Source organism: Diaphorina citri, unplaced genomic scaffold, assembly GCF_000475195.1.
Source record: "Diaphorina citri unplaced genomic scaffold, Diaci psyllid genome assembly version 1.1 scaffold489, whole genome shotgun sequence".
Classification (NCBI taxonomy): Eukaryota; Metazoa; Arthropoda; class Insecta; order Hemiptera; family Psyllidae; genus Diaphorina; species Diaphorina citri.
The window spans coordinates 111,247-125,009 of record NW_007377924.1 but is presented as its reverse complement, the minus strand read 5'-3'; the positions used below and the strand labels follow the sequence as shown (position 1 = coordinate 125,009).

Below are 13,763 nucleotides of genomic sequence, written 5' to 3'. Positions count from 1 at the left end.
AGTACACAAAATTTCCCCCATGAATTACCCACAAACTTTACTACCTAACGATCCTATAAAAAAAAAAATCGCTTGTTCTAATTAATGCAAGGTGTTAAAATCCTCTATCTATTAGACTAAAAGTTGGATGAATCGTTCGAGAGTTATCGTGGATCAAACATACAGACAATCTCAATGTAAAACCGTCAAAGCTTGGACCTCATATCTTTCGGTCAATAAGTATACTAAACAACTGAAAAAAAGGCCCCGACAGAACTCCCAAAGGCCCGATAAAGATTGACATCATATTGGGAAATTTTCCTTCATGTGTTGAAGATTTTTGCGAAATTTCTTTAAATATTTTTTTTTTCTTTTTTCTAATCTCTTAATTAATGAAGATCTAACAAGACTCATTTAGGATGGGAAAATGTACCTCACTGAGAGTTGTCAGGTTCTCACACTCTGTGTTTATATTCACAGGTAGTTTCATTGACAATCTTGCCTCCTCCTCGTCACCTCTACTCTACTATCCCTGCCGAACTGCCCAATGAACAGCAACTGTCCTATGTGCTTGAACTGCTCCAGGCACAACAGATCAAGGTATGTGTGTCTTCCTTCTCCTCTTAAAATGAACTTCTGGAGCATGTTCCACAAAACCATTGGGCACTTCTCATGCCAAAAAATCTATCTTCTCTGAAGTGACCATTTTCGGTCTCAACAGACCTAATTGAAATGGAAGAAAATCGCCAATTTCTTCTGGTTCTTTCCTTGTCCTCATCTTTTTTTTTTCTTCTTCTTTTTATATCCCTTCTACTTTCATCCTATATTTGGTTGGGTGGAAGATTACTGTCAGTAGAAAAAGTTCCCTCCGTGAATTTCTAGTCTTTGGTATTATTACAAGATGAAAAGTAAAACCTCATTTTGTTATTATTACAATGGAAAATTCCATTTTCCCCACACTCTGTTTTTATAGGAAAAGATGGAGACAGACGTGTTCGGCTAAAAAAAAAAAAAAAAAAAAAAAAAAAAAAAAAACAGAGTGGAGTGGAGAGCAAAGAGCATACCTAAGTACCTAGAGATTTTTTCTCTTAGGTCTATGTGATCTGAATTTGTCGCTTCTCTCTACCTGCTCAATGCTCTATGCACTATGCTCTCACTCTGTTTTTAGCCCCTTACAAGCTTATACTCCTCTACTTCTATGAAACTGGAAACTAATAATACCCTGTATCTTTCTGTAGGTACACATTCTTAGATGACTAAACTGGGTCAGTCATGTACCTACATACTTATCATACATTAACCCTGGTCAAGCTAATGGACCACTTTAAAATTTTCCTCATTGGTCTGCTTGATTTGTTGTTATCAACGTCAGTAGTTCGTAGTGTTTCTGTGGGGGGAGAATTTGCATCTGGAGACAACAACCTGCCTAGCACTGGAGTACCACCAGGTAAGATTGAATGAATGCATGAGAAAAATAATCATTTATCTATTGAAGAACTGTCCAATGATTTGGGTTGCCCATTGACACATTATACCAATGCAAACGAGATTTTTAAATAATGAATAGCTAGATAGAACAAGTATAACAATGAAACGGATAAAGCTTGCATGAGAAGATTGTTTGTCACAAGAAAATCTTTTTTTCTCAAAGAAATATTCATTCAAACTCTGCAGGAGTAAAATGTCGAATATTTATCCAAAATGAATTTTATTTGTCACTGTTTCGACTAACCAAATGTTAACGCCCGTTCTCCTCTTCATTTACCCCGGGTAGAGTAGCTCACTCACCGCCTAGCAGTGGCATGGAGTATGTAGTCACCTCACCCGATGATCCATGTTCCATGTCTATTAGGTACATACATTTTTCGAAGTTGTGGATGAAAATATCAATGTGTAACAAATCTTTTTTATGAAAGGCTATCCGTTTCTTTACACAGAGAAAAAGAAAAAGTTCCAACTTAAAAATGCATTGCCCCCTTCAAGTGACCTAGAGTTGGAAGACAGGATTACCCAGAGAAAAATCACTTAATTAAAATCATATTGTTTGAATTTTTCAGTTCATGCGTAAACTATCAATGACATCTTCATACTCTTCTGCTGACATGTTGGATAACTTCACCAATAATAACATTCTAGACAGTTTCAATAATAATATCATGGATAGCTTCAATAATAGCAACAACATCATGGATGGTTTCACCAGTAGTAACAACAATATCTTGGACAGTTTCAATAACAGTATGATGGACAACTTCAACAATAACAACAACTCTAGTATTAAAAACAACAACCTGCCTAGCACTGGAGTACCACCAGGTAAGATTGAATGAATGCATAAGAAAAATAATCATTTATCTATTGAAGAACTGTCGAATCATTTGGGTTGCCCATTGACACATTATACCAAAGCAAACGAGATGTTTAAATAATGAATAGCTAGATAGAACAAGTATAACAATGAAACGGATAAAGCTTGCATGAGAAGAATTGAAAAAGTCGGGTAAAACTGATTTTTATTTTTTGTTTGTCAGAAGAAAATCTTTTTTTCCCAAAGAAATATTCATTCAAACTCTGCAGGAGTAAAATGTCGAATAGTTATCCAAAATGAATTTTATTTGTCACTGTTTCGACTAACCAAATGTTAACGCCCGTTCTCCTCTTCTCTGTCGTCAGGTCTCCTCTGTTCCCCTCCTAACTTCAACGTGCCCCCTCCCAACACTTCCGTTCCCGTCACCCCCGCGCCCTTCTTCCCTCCCCCTAACTTTGCCCCCCGCCCCAAACCCCCCACTCTGGAGCAACAGCAGTGCCGCCCCAGTGGGGGATTTCCCAATGTGGCCTCACAGGACTTTGTACCCGCTGCGTCCCTAGGGGGTGCTAACGCTCAAGGCCCCAGTGCTGTGTCTGTGGTCACCCTGTCACATCTGTTCAACCTCAAACCCCCCATGAGGTAAGAACATCCTACATTTGTATAAACCCGCTCTAAAGTTTGGGAACTTAGGGGATTCGTATAAGCTTAACCCAACTTTTAGGATTCCTAAGTCTTACAGTGGGCTTTTTATGTACGGAGTTAAACTGATTTGGGAGGAATGTGTGAACATGTTTCAGTTTTCGTGGGTTCTAGGTGCTTGCTGTGTCTGTGGTCACCCTGTCACATCTGTTCAACCTCAAACCCCCCATGAGGTAAGAACGTCCTACATTTGTATAAACCCGCTCTAAGGTTTGGGAACTTAGGGGATTCGTACATTCATATAAGCTTAACCCAACTTTTAGGATTCCTAAGTGTTAGAGTGGGCTTTTTATGTACGAAGTTTTGGGAGGAATGTGTGAACATGTTTCAGTTTTCGTGGGTTCTAGGTGCCACTGTTCCAGAAAAATAGAAATGGTAATTGTTAGTCATTAGTTCATTACGTAAACAGAAACAAAAAAGTTTGATTTAATGAAGTTTCAATTGTACGATTTGAATTGAACCTTCAGATCATTATTCGAAGATATTACCTACATACTCCAGATTTTCAGGATCCAAAAGTCCAGATTCTTATCCATCAGATCCGGATTTTTCTAGGGTTGCCGTATCAAAAAATCATTTTTCTAGTTCTCATTTGACCTATGTTTTACAAGCCACATTCCTATTCTCTCTCTCCACAGACGTCCCGGCCCGGGTGTGGAGCTTCATCTCGCCCTGGAATCCTGTTCCGAACAATTCCGCTCCCTGGAGAAGGAACGCAAGAAAACAGAAGCAGAACTGGCCCGCAAGTATCCCGGCAAGAAGGTGTCCTCAGCAAATAACATGCCACTGCCTCGTCTCCCACTCAACTCTACCCGGGTAGATAAACTGGTAGTGGATCATCTGAGAGAACGCGCTAGGGTGAGTCTAGTTTTAAAAAATATGTCCTCAGCAAATAACATGCCACTGCCTCGTCTCCCACTCAACTCTACCCGGGTAGATAAACTGGTAGTGGATCATCTGAGAGAACGTGCTAGGGTGAGTCTAGTTATAAAAAATAAATCAATCAAATCAAATCTCAAATTCTTTGTGGTAAAGCAGAACTTTAGTAGATATCACAACATTACTAAGTGCCTCCTTTGCAATCAATTTCCATATTTCAATATTCTTTGTACACTGGTAATGCCGCCACTAGTCGCTACTCGATTAAAGTAGCTACTCAATTGTCCTCACGAGGCTGAGTGCACCCCGAACTCCAAGCACAGAGCCGATAAAAAACCTCGGCCCCGCCGGGAATCGAATCCGGACCTCCTGCGTGCAAGCCTAGTGTGATACCCATTCGGCCTAGTGTGATCACAACTTTGATGCTCACGCTCACTGCAGCATTGTAGGATTTTCCCAATATCTCAATAATACTGACATCGAATGTTTTCCTACCATGCTGGCACCATTTATGTCATAACTACTCATTTTCCTCACGAGGCTGAGTGGAGCCCGCAACAGCCAGTTTTTTCTGCTATTAGTAGTTATTTTTGTCATTAATAAGAAAATGTAGAAAAAAAATTCTTTTTGTATCTTGTACTAGATATTATGCTAGATAGCGATTTTTTTTTTTTTTTTTTCATAGGATCGTTAGGTACGGTGGGGTTGGGGGAAGTGTCATACTAAAATCGAGACCTCGAGACTTGAGGGAAGAACTTTCGGCGGCGGAAAAACCGCCAGAAAACGGCCGAAATTTCGCACTTTTTTCAGTGTTTCGCTTATAACTCCTAAACCGTGCGTCCTACGCAATTTTTGATAGGAATTAAAATTAAAGTACACAAAATTTCCCACAAACTTTACTACCTAACGATCCTATGAAAAAAAAAATCGCTTGTTCTAATTAATGCAAGATGTTAAAATTCTAAGTGCCTCCTTTGCAATCAATTTCCATATTTCAATATTCTTTGTACACTGGTAATGCCGCCACTAGTCGCTACTCGATTAAAGTACCTACTCAATTGTCCTCACGAGGCTGAGTGTACCCCGAACGCCAAGCACAGAACCGAAAAAAAAACCTCGGCCCCGCCGGGAATCGAATCCGGACCTCCTGCGTGCAAGCCTAGTGTGATACCCATTCGGCCTAGTGTGATCACAACTTTGATGCTCACTGCAGCATTGTAGGATTTTCCCAATATCTCAATATTACTGACATCGAATGTTTTCCTACCATGCTGGCACCGGTCGCTATGCGCATTTATATGTCATAGCTACTCATTTTCCTCACAAGGCTGAGTGGAGCCCGCAACAGCCAGTTTTTTCTGCCCTTTGACTTTGAAAACTCACCCAAGTAAGTGCAATAGTCAAGCCTAGTGTGATACCCATTCGGCCTAGTGTGATCACAACTTTGATGCTCACTGCAGCATTGTAGGATTTTCCCAATATCTCAATAATACTGACATCGAATGTTTTCCTACCATGCTGGCACCGGTATATGTCATAACTACTCATTTTCCTCACGAGGCTGAGTGGAGCCCGCAACAGCCAGTTTTTTCTGTCCTTTGACTTTGAAAACTCACCCAAGTAAGTGCAACTATTGTTTCTCGTTTCCCAGGTACTTACTCTGATCGGCAAGATGGAGGCTCTCATAGGAGAACCTCTACACCCAAACATTCACTATTACATTGGCAAGTGGAAGGACGCTATCTGTACTGTACAAGAGTTACGGTCCCGGGAGATCATGATGTGTGCACATGGTATTACATGTGGAGATGGCTCCAGTACGCTATCTGTACTGTACAAGAGTTACGGTCCCGGGAGATTATGATGTGTGCACATGGTATTACATGTGGAGATGGCTCCAGTAAGTTTTTTTTCAAGAGGTTTGACAGAGGGAACTGTAACTGCCTGGAGGCTCTCATAGGAGAACCTCTACACCCAAACATTCACTATTACATTGGCAAGTGGAAGGACGCTATCTGTACTGTACAAGAGTTGCGGTCCCGGGAGATTATGATGTGTGCACATGGTATTACATGTGGAGATGGCTCCAGTAAGTTTACATACCAAAGTATACCAAATTGTTATTATCATCAAAAAGTATTTTATTATTTTTTAGAATGTCTAGAGCTTCTGACGAGCATCCCGTTACGATGTTACGCTATCTGTACTGTACAAGAGTTACGGTCCCGGGAGATTATGATGTGTGCACATGGTATTACATGTGGAGATGGCTCCAGTAAGTTTACATACCAAATTGTTATTATCATCAAAAAGTATTTTATTATTTTTTAGAATGTCTAGAGCTTCTGACGAGCATCCCATTACGAGTTACGATGCTATTGGTGGGTTTTATTTTTATTATAAGAAAAACTTTCCCGTTTTGGGAACTATTTTGAATGACTCTAAAGCTAAATCTCATGTGTTTGCTTTCGTTTTCAGTTGTGGTGGGTTTGGCCAAGAGCATTCGTATGTTGGGTCAGGTGACTCGTAATGCGCGTGTTGCTATGCATGCTGCCCTGGCTACCACTCTCTACTTTGATCTGAATGATGTGCAGCAATATCCGGACATGACAGAAGCAACAGCACCCAACCCGAGAACGAACATTATCCCATCAGGATAAAATCCGCCTCGCGCGGGAATCGAACCCGCGGCCTAATATCAAATTGTTATTATCATCAAAAAGTATTTTATTATTTTTTAGAATGTCTAGAGCTTAATCATTGATTCATTTTCCTCTGACGAGCATCCCATCACGAGTTACGATGTTATTGGTGGGTTTTATTTTTATTATAAGAAAAACTTTCCCATTTTGGGAACTATTTTGAATGTTGACTCTAAAGCTAAATCTCGTGTGTTTGCTTTCATTTTCAGTTGTGGTGGGTTTGGCCAAGAGCATTCGTATGTTGGGCCAGGTGACTCGTAATGCGCGTGTTGCTATGCATGCTGCCCTGGCTACTACTCTCTACTTTGATCTGAATGATGTGCAGCAATATCCGGACATGACAGAAGCAACAGCACTCAACCCTGAGACACCCCCTCAGTAACTAGACAACATTTGACATCCAGTGGAACTAGTTTGTAAACCGTGGACTTGTGCGTTTCTTGAATGTTGGCGATATTTGAAAATTCAACTGATTGTGACATCGATTGGATATCAACACATCGTTTACAAGATCAAAAAGCTTTTTGAAATCTATGATGTAGTCCAGTGGAACTAGTTTGTAAACCGTGGACTTGTGCGTTTCTTGAATGTTGGCGATATTTGAAAATTCAACTGATTGTGACATCGATTGAATATCAACACATCATTTACAAGATCAAAAAGCTTTTTGAAATCTATGATGTAGTGTTAATTTAAATGGAAATTGTATGGGTTCGTTAATCGTAGAAGCAACAGCACCCAACCCTGAGACACCCCCTCAGTAACTAGACAACATTTGACATCCAGTGGAACTAGTTTGTAAACCGTGGACTGAATGTTGGCGATATTTGAAAATTCAACTGATTGTGACATCGATTGGATATCAACACATCATTTACAAGATCAAAAAGCTTTGTAGCGTTAATTTAAATGGAAATTGTATGGGTTCGTTAATGTGTCACAAAGAATTTGTTTATTTTATAATAATCTATGTAGCGACATTCTCTTTTTACTACTCATTTTTTAGGGCTTCGAACTTGTTTTTATATTTCATTTCTCTGCATTCTCGGATTTAAATCTTAAATTTCTTTAAAATTTTATATATTTATATCTTTTTATTATTCTACTTTTAACCAAAAATTCTAAATGATTTAACCCTAAAATTGCTCTTGTGTAATGTTGCTTCAATTTCGTAAAATAATGAAACTTGCCCAATACTTTTTCTCGTCAGTTTAAATTCCTTCAAACATCAAGTGTAATGTTGCTTCAATTTCGTAAAATAATGAAACTTGCCCAATACTTTTTCTCGTCAGTTTAAATTCCTTCAAACATCAAGTGTAAAAAAAACTTGATTATTGTGCTTACAAACTAGTTCTCGTATTTATTATTATTTATGAATTTTAAAACAATTTAAAGTGATAGTGAAAATTTATTATTTAATGTTTGTTTTCTTTTTTATAGTCATTTGAAAATATGGAATTTTAAATTCTCCAAGATCGTTCTGTTTTGTGTTATTAAAAAAATATATATTTAATTTTTTTATGTGTGTTTTATAGTAATTATTTATAATATGTATTTATAGACATGTTAACTCTGAGCAAGTAGTGTAACACTGTTTGTTCAAATCAAATGGATCATTTGATATTGATAGCCTCCTGTTTAGCAAAATATTGACTGCGCCAGTTACCTCTCATGCGAGAGAGACAAAATAAAAATAATAATTTCGTGGTACTTAGATTTTTATATATAATTTATTAAATTAATGTGTTTGTCTAATTAATAATAATGTTTCGTTTTGTTTTTGTTGTTTTCGTTTCGAAATTTTAATGGAATCCGTTTTAGTTCACTCTGAGAAGAAAACGAATTTCGTTTTGGGTTTTTTGTTTTCAATTTTAATTTTCAAATAATCTATCCTTTAATTAGTTTTGCTTTTTATTTTTATTTAGAGATTAGTGTTTTTTGAAAACAATAGATATCATGTGACTAGTTTTTATTTAATTAGAATGCTCACAGATTTTTTTTTAGACTGCTTGAACTTATCGTATGGTTTTTATCTGGTGCATACTTTTGCTTTTTATTTTTATTTAGAGATTAGTGTTTTTTGAAAACAATAGATATCATGTGACTAGTTTTTATTTAATTAGAATGCTCACAAATTTTTTTTAGACTGCTTGAACTTATCGTATGGTTTTTATCTGGTGCATACAAATTTGTGATTCATTGTGGTTAAAATTTCTCAAAATAACCAAGAGGGTATTTGAAGGTGCCTTTTGTTAAGTGATGTTGAAAATCCATTGACATCGTTCAATTTTTTTTATAAATCGACATTCTATCTCCCATTTTGAACCCAGGGATAAAATAATTCAATACTGCTGCACCATATCCAAAATCAAACCGTATATAAATCGACATTCTATCTCCCATTTTGAACCCAGGGATAAAATAATTCAATACTGCTGCACCATATCCAAAATCAAACCGGTGCCTTTTGTTAAGTGATGTTGAAAATCCATTGACATCGTTCAATTTTTTTTATAAATCGACATTCTATCTCCCATTTTGAACCCAGAGATAAAATAATTCAATACTGCTGCACCATATCCAAAATCAAACCATAATAGCATAGACAAAGAGTTTTTGATGAGTTTCCCCAGATGGTGCCATAGAGTCATCCTAATGTTGCCATATTATACCTATCACAATGAGTATATTATTTCCAATATACATAATCTATTATATCCATTCATTTATACAGAATTGCATTATTCATCAATCTCAAACATGATATTCTCCGGTTCTAAAAGTTTAAATTTCGAACCACATTCACGCATCTGCTAAATCAAAAACTCTTCACAATTTTTTGTTATTTAAATTAATTCACCTTTGTTTTTTGCTCTCTTGTTTTTTGTTTTTTTCCTTGCATTAATTGTTTCTCCTTTAACGTTTTCATGTTATAGTATTTATTTAAATCGGTATTCATTTAAAATGAAAGTTAATTTATTTAGACAATTTAGAGGTTTTGTTTTTGTTAGCATTTTTCTCACGAGATAATTTTAATAGATTTTTAATGTACGCAATCTCACTCCGAGACGACAGTTTTTTATTTAATTTGTCTTGTTTTAGAGATTCCTTTGTTTTGACTTTGACTTTCTCACGAGATAATTTTAATAGATTTTTAATGTACGCAATCTCACTCCGAGACGACAGTTTTTATTTAATTTGTCTTGTTTTAGAGTTTCCTTTGTTTTGACTTTGACTTTATTTATTAATTTATGCATTGGAACAGTGGGATAGCTGAAGCAACATCTAAGGGGGCTGGAAGCCAAGGGAAAATTGGGATTTTGTAATCGGATTTCACATGTGAACACACTTGGCTCGTTCTGTGCAATAAGCTTGATATTTATATTACACCCGAGCACGAAATCTAAAAATAAATAAATAAAAAAGCGTTTGAAAAATAATGAAAATCTTTCAGTTTACTGCACATGTGAACACACTTGGCTCGTTCTGTGCAATAAGCTTGATATTTATATTACACCCGAGCACGAAATCTAAAAATAAATAAATAAATAAAAAAGCGTTTGAAAAATAATGAAAATCTTTCAGTTTACTACTAAAGCTGAAATTTTCTACTTTGATTTTCTCAATTTCTCATTACACCGAGGCAGGATCTTTGTTAGAAGTACGAGTATATAATAATGTTCAGCTATCCCTACGCTTGTATAACAGGGGTGAAAGTTCTTGCCATTTACTTCGGTTTTTGAATTGAATAAATCCCCAGCTCCTAATGATTCATTCTAGTTTGTTATGTATAAATTTTGTCCAAATATAATAATAAGATGTTCATCAATTGTTGATTTTACCAACCGGAGGTTTTCACAATTTCAGTGGCATTGTGAGTGCGCTTTCTATTATCCTCTCTCCTGTTTTTGTTTTCCTTGACCAACTTGAGTCATATCAAATAGTCATCATATAGGAGTATTTATATCTAAGGAAAAATGAACTCTTAGTTAATTCCAAGCATTTGATACCAACCTACCATATTTTTGTGTTCTGTCAAGGGAATAAAAAATAAAATAAAATAACTCCCTGTACTTTGTACTAATTTACCACTCACAGACAAAGTCTCCCGGATTCGGTGAAGAAGATTCATCATTTGTATTATTTAAAGATTGCCTCTATAACCGACAGTATTCACATTTGGAGAATTTGATTCTGTTGGAGCATTTGATACCAACCTACCATATTTTTGTGTTCTGTCAAGGGAATAAAAAATAAAATAAAATAACTCCCTGTACTTTGTACTAATTCACCACTCACAGATAAAAAATAAAATAAAATAACTCCCTGTACTTTGTACTAATTTACCACTCACAGACAAAGTCTCCCGGATTCGGTGAAGAAGATTCGTCATTTGTATTATTTAAAGATTGCCTCTATTATAACCGACAGTATTCACATTTGGAGAATTTGAATCTGTTGAAGGTAGTTGTACTCCCTAACGTTGACTTTCCAATCAGTATGGAGAAATGACGGAAGTACTTCCTTTTACTTGTGTTCATTCTTTTTACATGTCCCCCATCCTTTCGCTTTTGCTCCAGGCAAAGATGTGTACCTCTATCTCTTCACTTGCCACTGGAGTTCTTCGCCAGTTGTTCCTTGTAGGTTGTGATGCTAAAATATGCTCCAGGCAAAGATGTGTACCTCTATCTCTTCACTTGCCACTGGAGTTCTTCGCCTGTTGTTCCTTGTAGGTTGTGATGCTAAAATGTGCTCCAGGCAAAGATGTGTACCTCTATCTCTTCACTTGCCACTGGAGTTCTTCGCCTGTTGTTCCTTGTAGGTTGTGATGCTAAAATATGTTATGTTTTTCTCTCCTTTAGAAATAATTTCCTCATGTCAAAGTAGACATCGATTTTTTTTTCTCGAGTATATTTTACAACATATGGTCGATCCGGAAATAAAAGCTGCCCAGTCCGATTACTTGAGGTTTTATTACTGATAAAATTGCTTTGTTCTCCTTTTCAAAAACTCGCCAAATATTGCTGCGACAATTAAAAAAAAGTAATAATAAATATAAAGCTATGAGGTTACCATTGACTCATCTGCTATTATTTCCCGATCGACAATATGTAGATATAATATACATTAGAAATAATTTCCACATGTCAAAGTAGACATCGATTTTTTTTTCTCGAGTATATTTTACAACATATGGTCGATCCGAAAATAAAAGCTGCCCAGTCCGATTACTTGAGGTTTTATTACTGATGAAATTGCTTTGTTCTCCTTTTCAAAAACTCGCCAAATATTGCTGCGACAATTAAAAAAAAAAGTAATAATAAAAAATATAAAGCTATGAGGTTACGATTGACTCATCTGCTATTATTTCCCGACCGACGATATGTAGACATAATATACATAGATAATATTATAAAAGATTAAATTAGAGTTTAAGTCCTTTGAATTTCTCTAGCTATACTCATCTGAAGTATTGAGATAGATATCTAACTTCAATATGGTTTGTATGAATTTTGTATTACAAATTACTCAATAACATTTATTAGTAGTTATTTTTGTCATTAATAAGAAAATGTAGAAAAAAAATTCTTTTTGTATCTTGTACTAGATATTATGCTAGATTTTTTTCCCTTCTTAATTTTTTGACTCGAGAGTATAGAGGAAATCATATGTGTAAGAAACTTTGGTATATGGGATTCATTTTGGTGATTTTATTCTGTTACCTTATCTTACTATCTTTTTAAAAATTTAGATATCGTGTTTTTAGATTAATAAAGATTTTTGCCATGACTTCTTTCCACTTGAAGGTAATGAAATAGTGAACAATGCATATGTCTAATGTAAACTCGACATTGATTTTGTAATTGTGTGTTTTGAATTTATTTCTTTACACTTTAAGCAACTATTTTGAAAATGGAAACTTAATGGCTGATAAAATGAGATTTTTTCAAATTAATTTTCATTTTGCCATAACTAGTCAGCTTAAACTAAGGCTAACACACAGCAACAATTCCGAAAACAGCCCGTATCCACAAAACTGAACTTTGATCGTGTTTTTAGATTAATAAAGATTTTTGCCATGACTTCTTTCCACTTGAAGGTAATGAAATAGTGAACAATGCATATGTCTAATGTAGACTCGACATTGATTTTGTAATTGTGTATTTTGAATTTATTTCTTTACACTTTAAGCAACTATTTTGACAATGGAAACTTAATGGCTGATAAAATGAGATTTTTTCAAATTAATTTTCATTTTGCCATAACTAGTCGGCTTAAACAAAGGCTAACACACAGCAACAATTCTGAAAACAGCCCGTATCCACAAAACTGAACTTTGTTAACTTTGATTATTCTTTTTGGTGTACATTTCAAGTTGAAAGAAGTCATTTTAGAAGAAAACAAAAATCATACTAGTAAAATTTTCGCGTTTTTGTCATGTACTGCCTGATAATTTATTTCACTTTATTTAAATTAAGTATGTATTTGAAACCCCTTGGTATATAACCATGTAGGCAAACTCAATGTGTGTTTTATTATTGTTCTTACCTACCTACCTATCTTTCTCGGAAAGATTTTTCCGTTTAATTTCTTTTATAAAATTTTCGTCTCATGTTAGAGTCTTAAAATATGCTTAGTTCAATGAATTTAAATAATCTAATAGTTATTCCTGTATAAATTAATTGCTGTCTTGGTGTTTTTTCATTATTAATTGAATTTTTGAATACTAGACGAAGCATTAGATATTATAAAATGGTTTCCATGTTGATCGTATTCCCTCCTAAAATAGAAGGTGAAAATAATACGTGGTTAGAGTCTTAAAATATGCTTAGTTCAATGAATTTAAATAATCTAATAGTTATTCCTGTATAAATTAATTGCTGTCTTGGTGTTTTTCATTATTAATTGAATTTTTGAATACTAGAGGAAGCATTAGATATTATAAAATGGTTTCCATGTTGATCGTATTCCCTCCTAAAATAGAAGGTGAAAATAATACGTTTGATTCTATTCTCAATTTTATTGTTAATATTTCTTCAACACTAAAAGATTAAAGAATTGGAAGAAACGGATCATTGGAATTTTCAACTTGTGATTAATTAGTTGTAAAACATAAAATGCATTGATTTATTTTTCTTTTGACCTAGTCTATTTTGATATTAAACGAAACGTAGAGTTTTTTGTTTAAAATATTT

At 35.2% G+C, this 13,763-nt stretch overlaps 1 protein-coding gene across 1 annotated transcript in view; it reads left to right on the top strand.

Annotated features, from left to right (window-relative positions):
- Nucleotides 1–7,805, top strand: part of LOC113467506 (probable serine/threonine-protein kinase pats1) — an 18,421-nt gene extending 10,616 nt beyond the window's left edge. The window contains exons 5-12 of the mRNA XM_026823719.1: nt 460–521; nt 2,037–2,295; nt 2,653–2,926; nt 3,625–3,761; nt 3,879–3,961; nt 5,517–5,682; nt 6,344–6,495; nt 7,311–7,805. Of these exons, the coding sequence (XP_026679520.1) occupies nt 460–521; nt 2,037–2,295; nt 2,653–2,926; nt 3,625–3,761; nt 3,879–3,961; nt 5,517–5,682; nt 6,344–6,495; nt 7,311–7,331 (1,154 nt within the window). The 3' untranslated portion in view covers nt 7,332–7,805. The remainder of the gene's footprint in view (nt 1–459; nt 522–2,036; nt 2,296–2,652; nt 2,927–3,624; nt 3,762–3,878; nt 3,962–5,516; nt 5,683–6,343; nt 6,496–7,310) is intronic.
- The last annotated feature ends 5,958 nt before the right edge of the window (nt 7,806–13,763 follow it).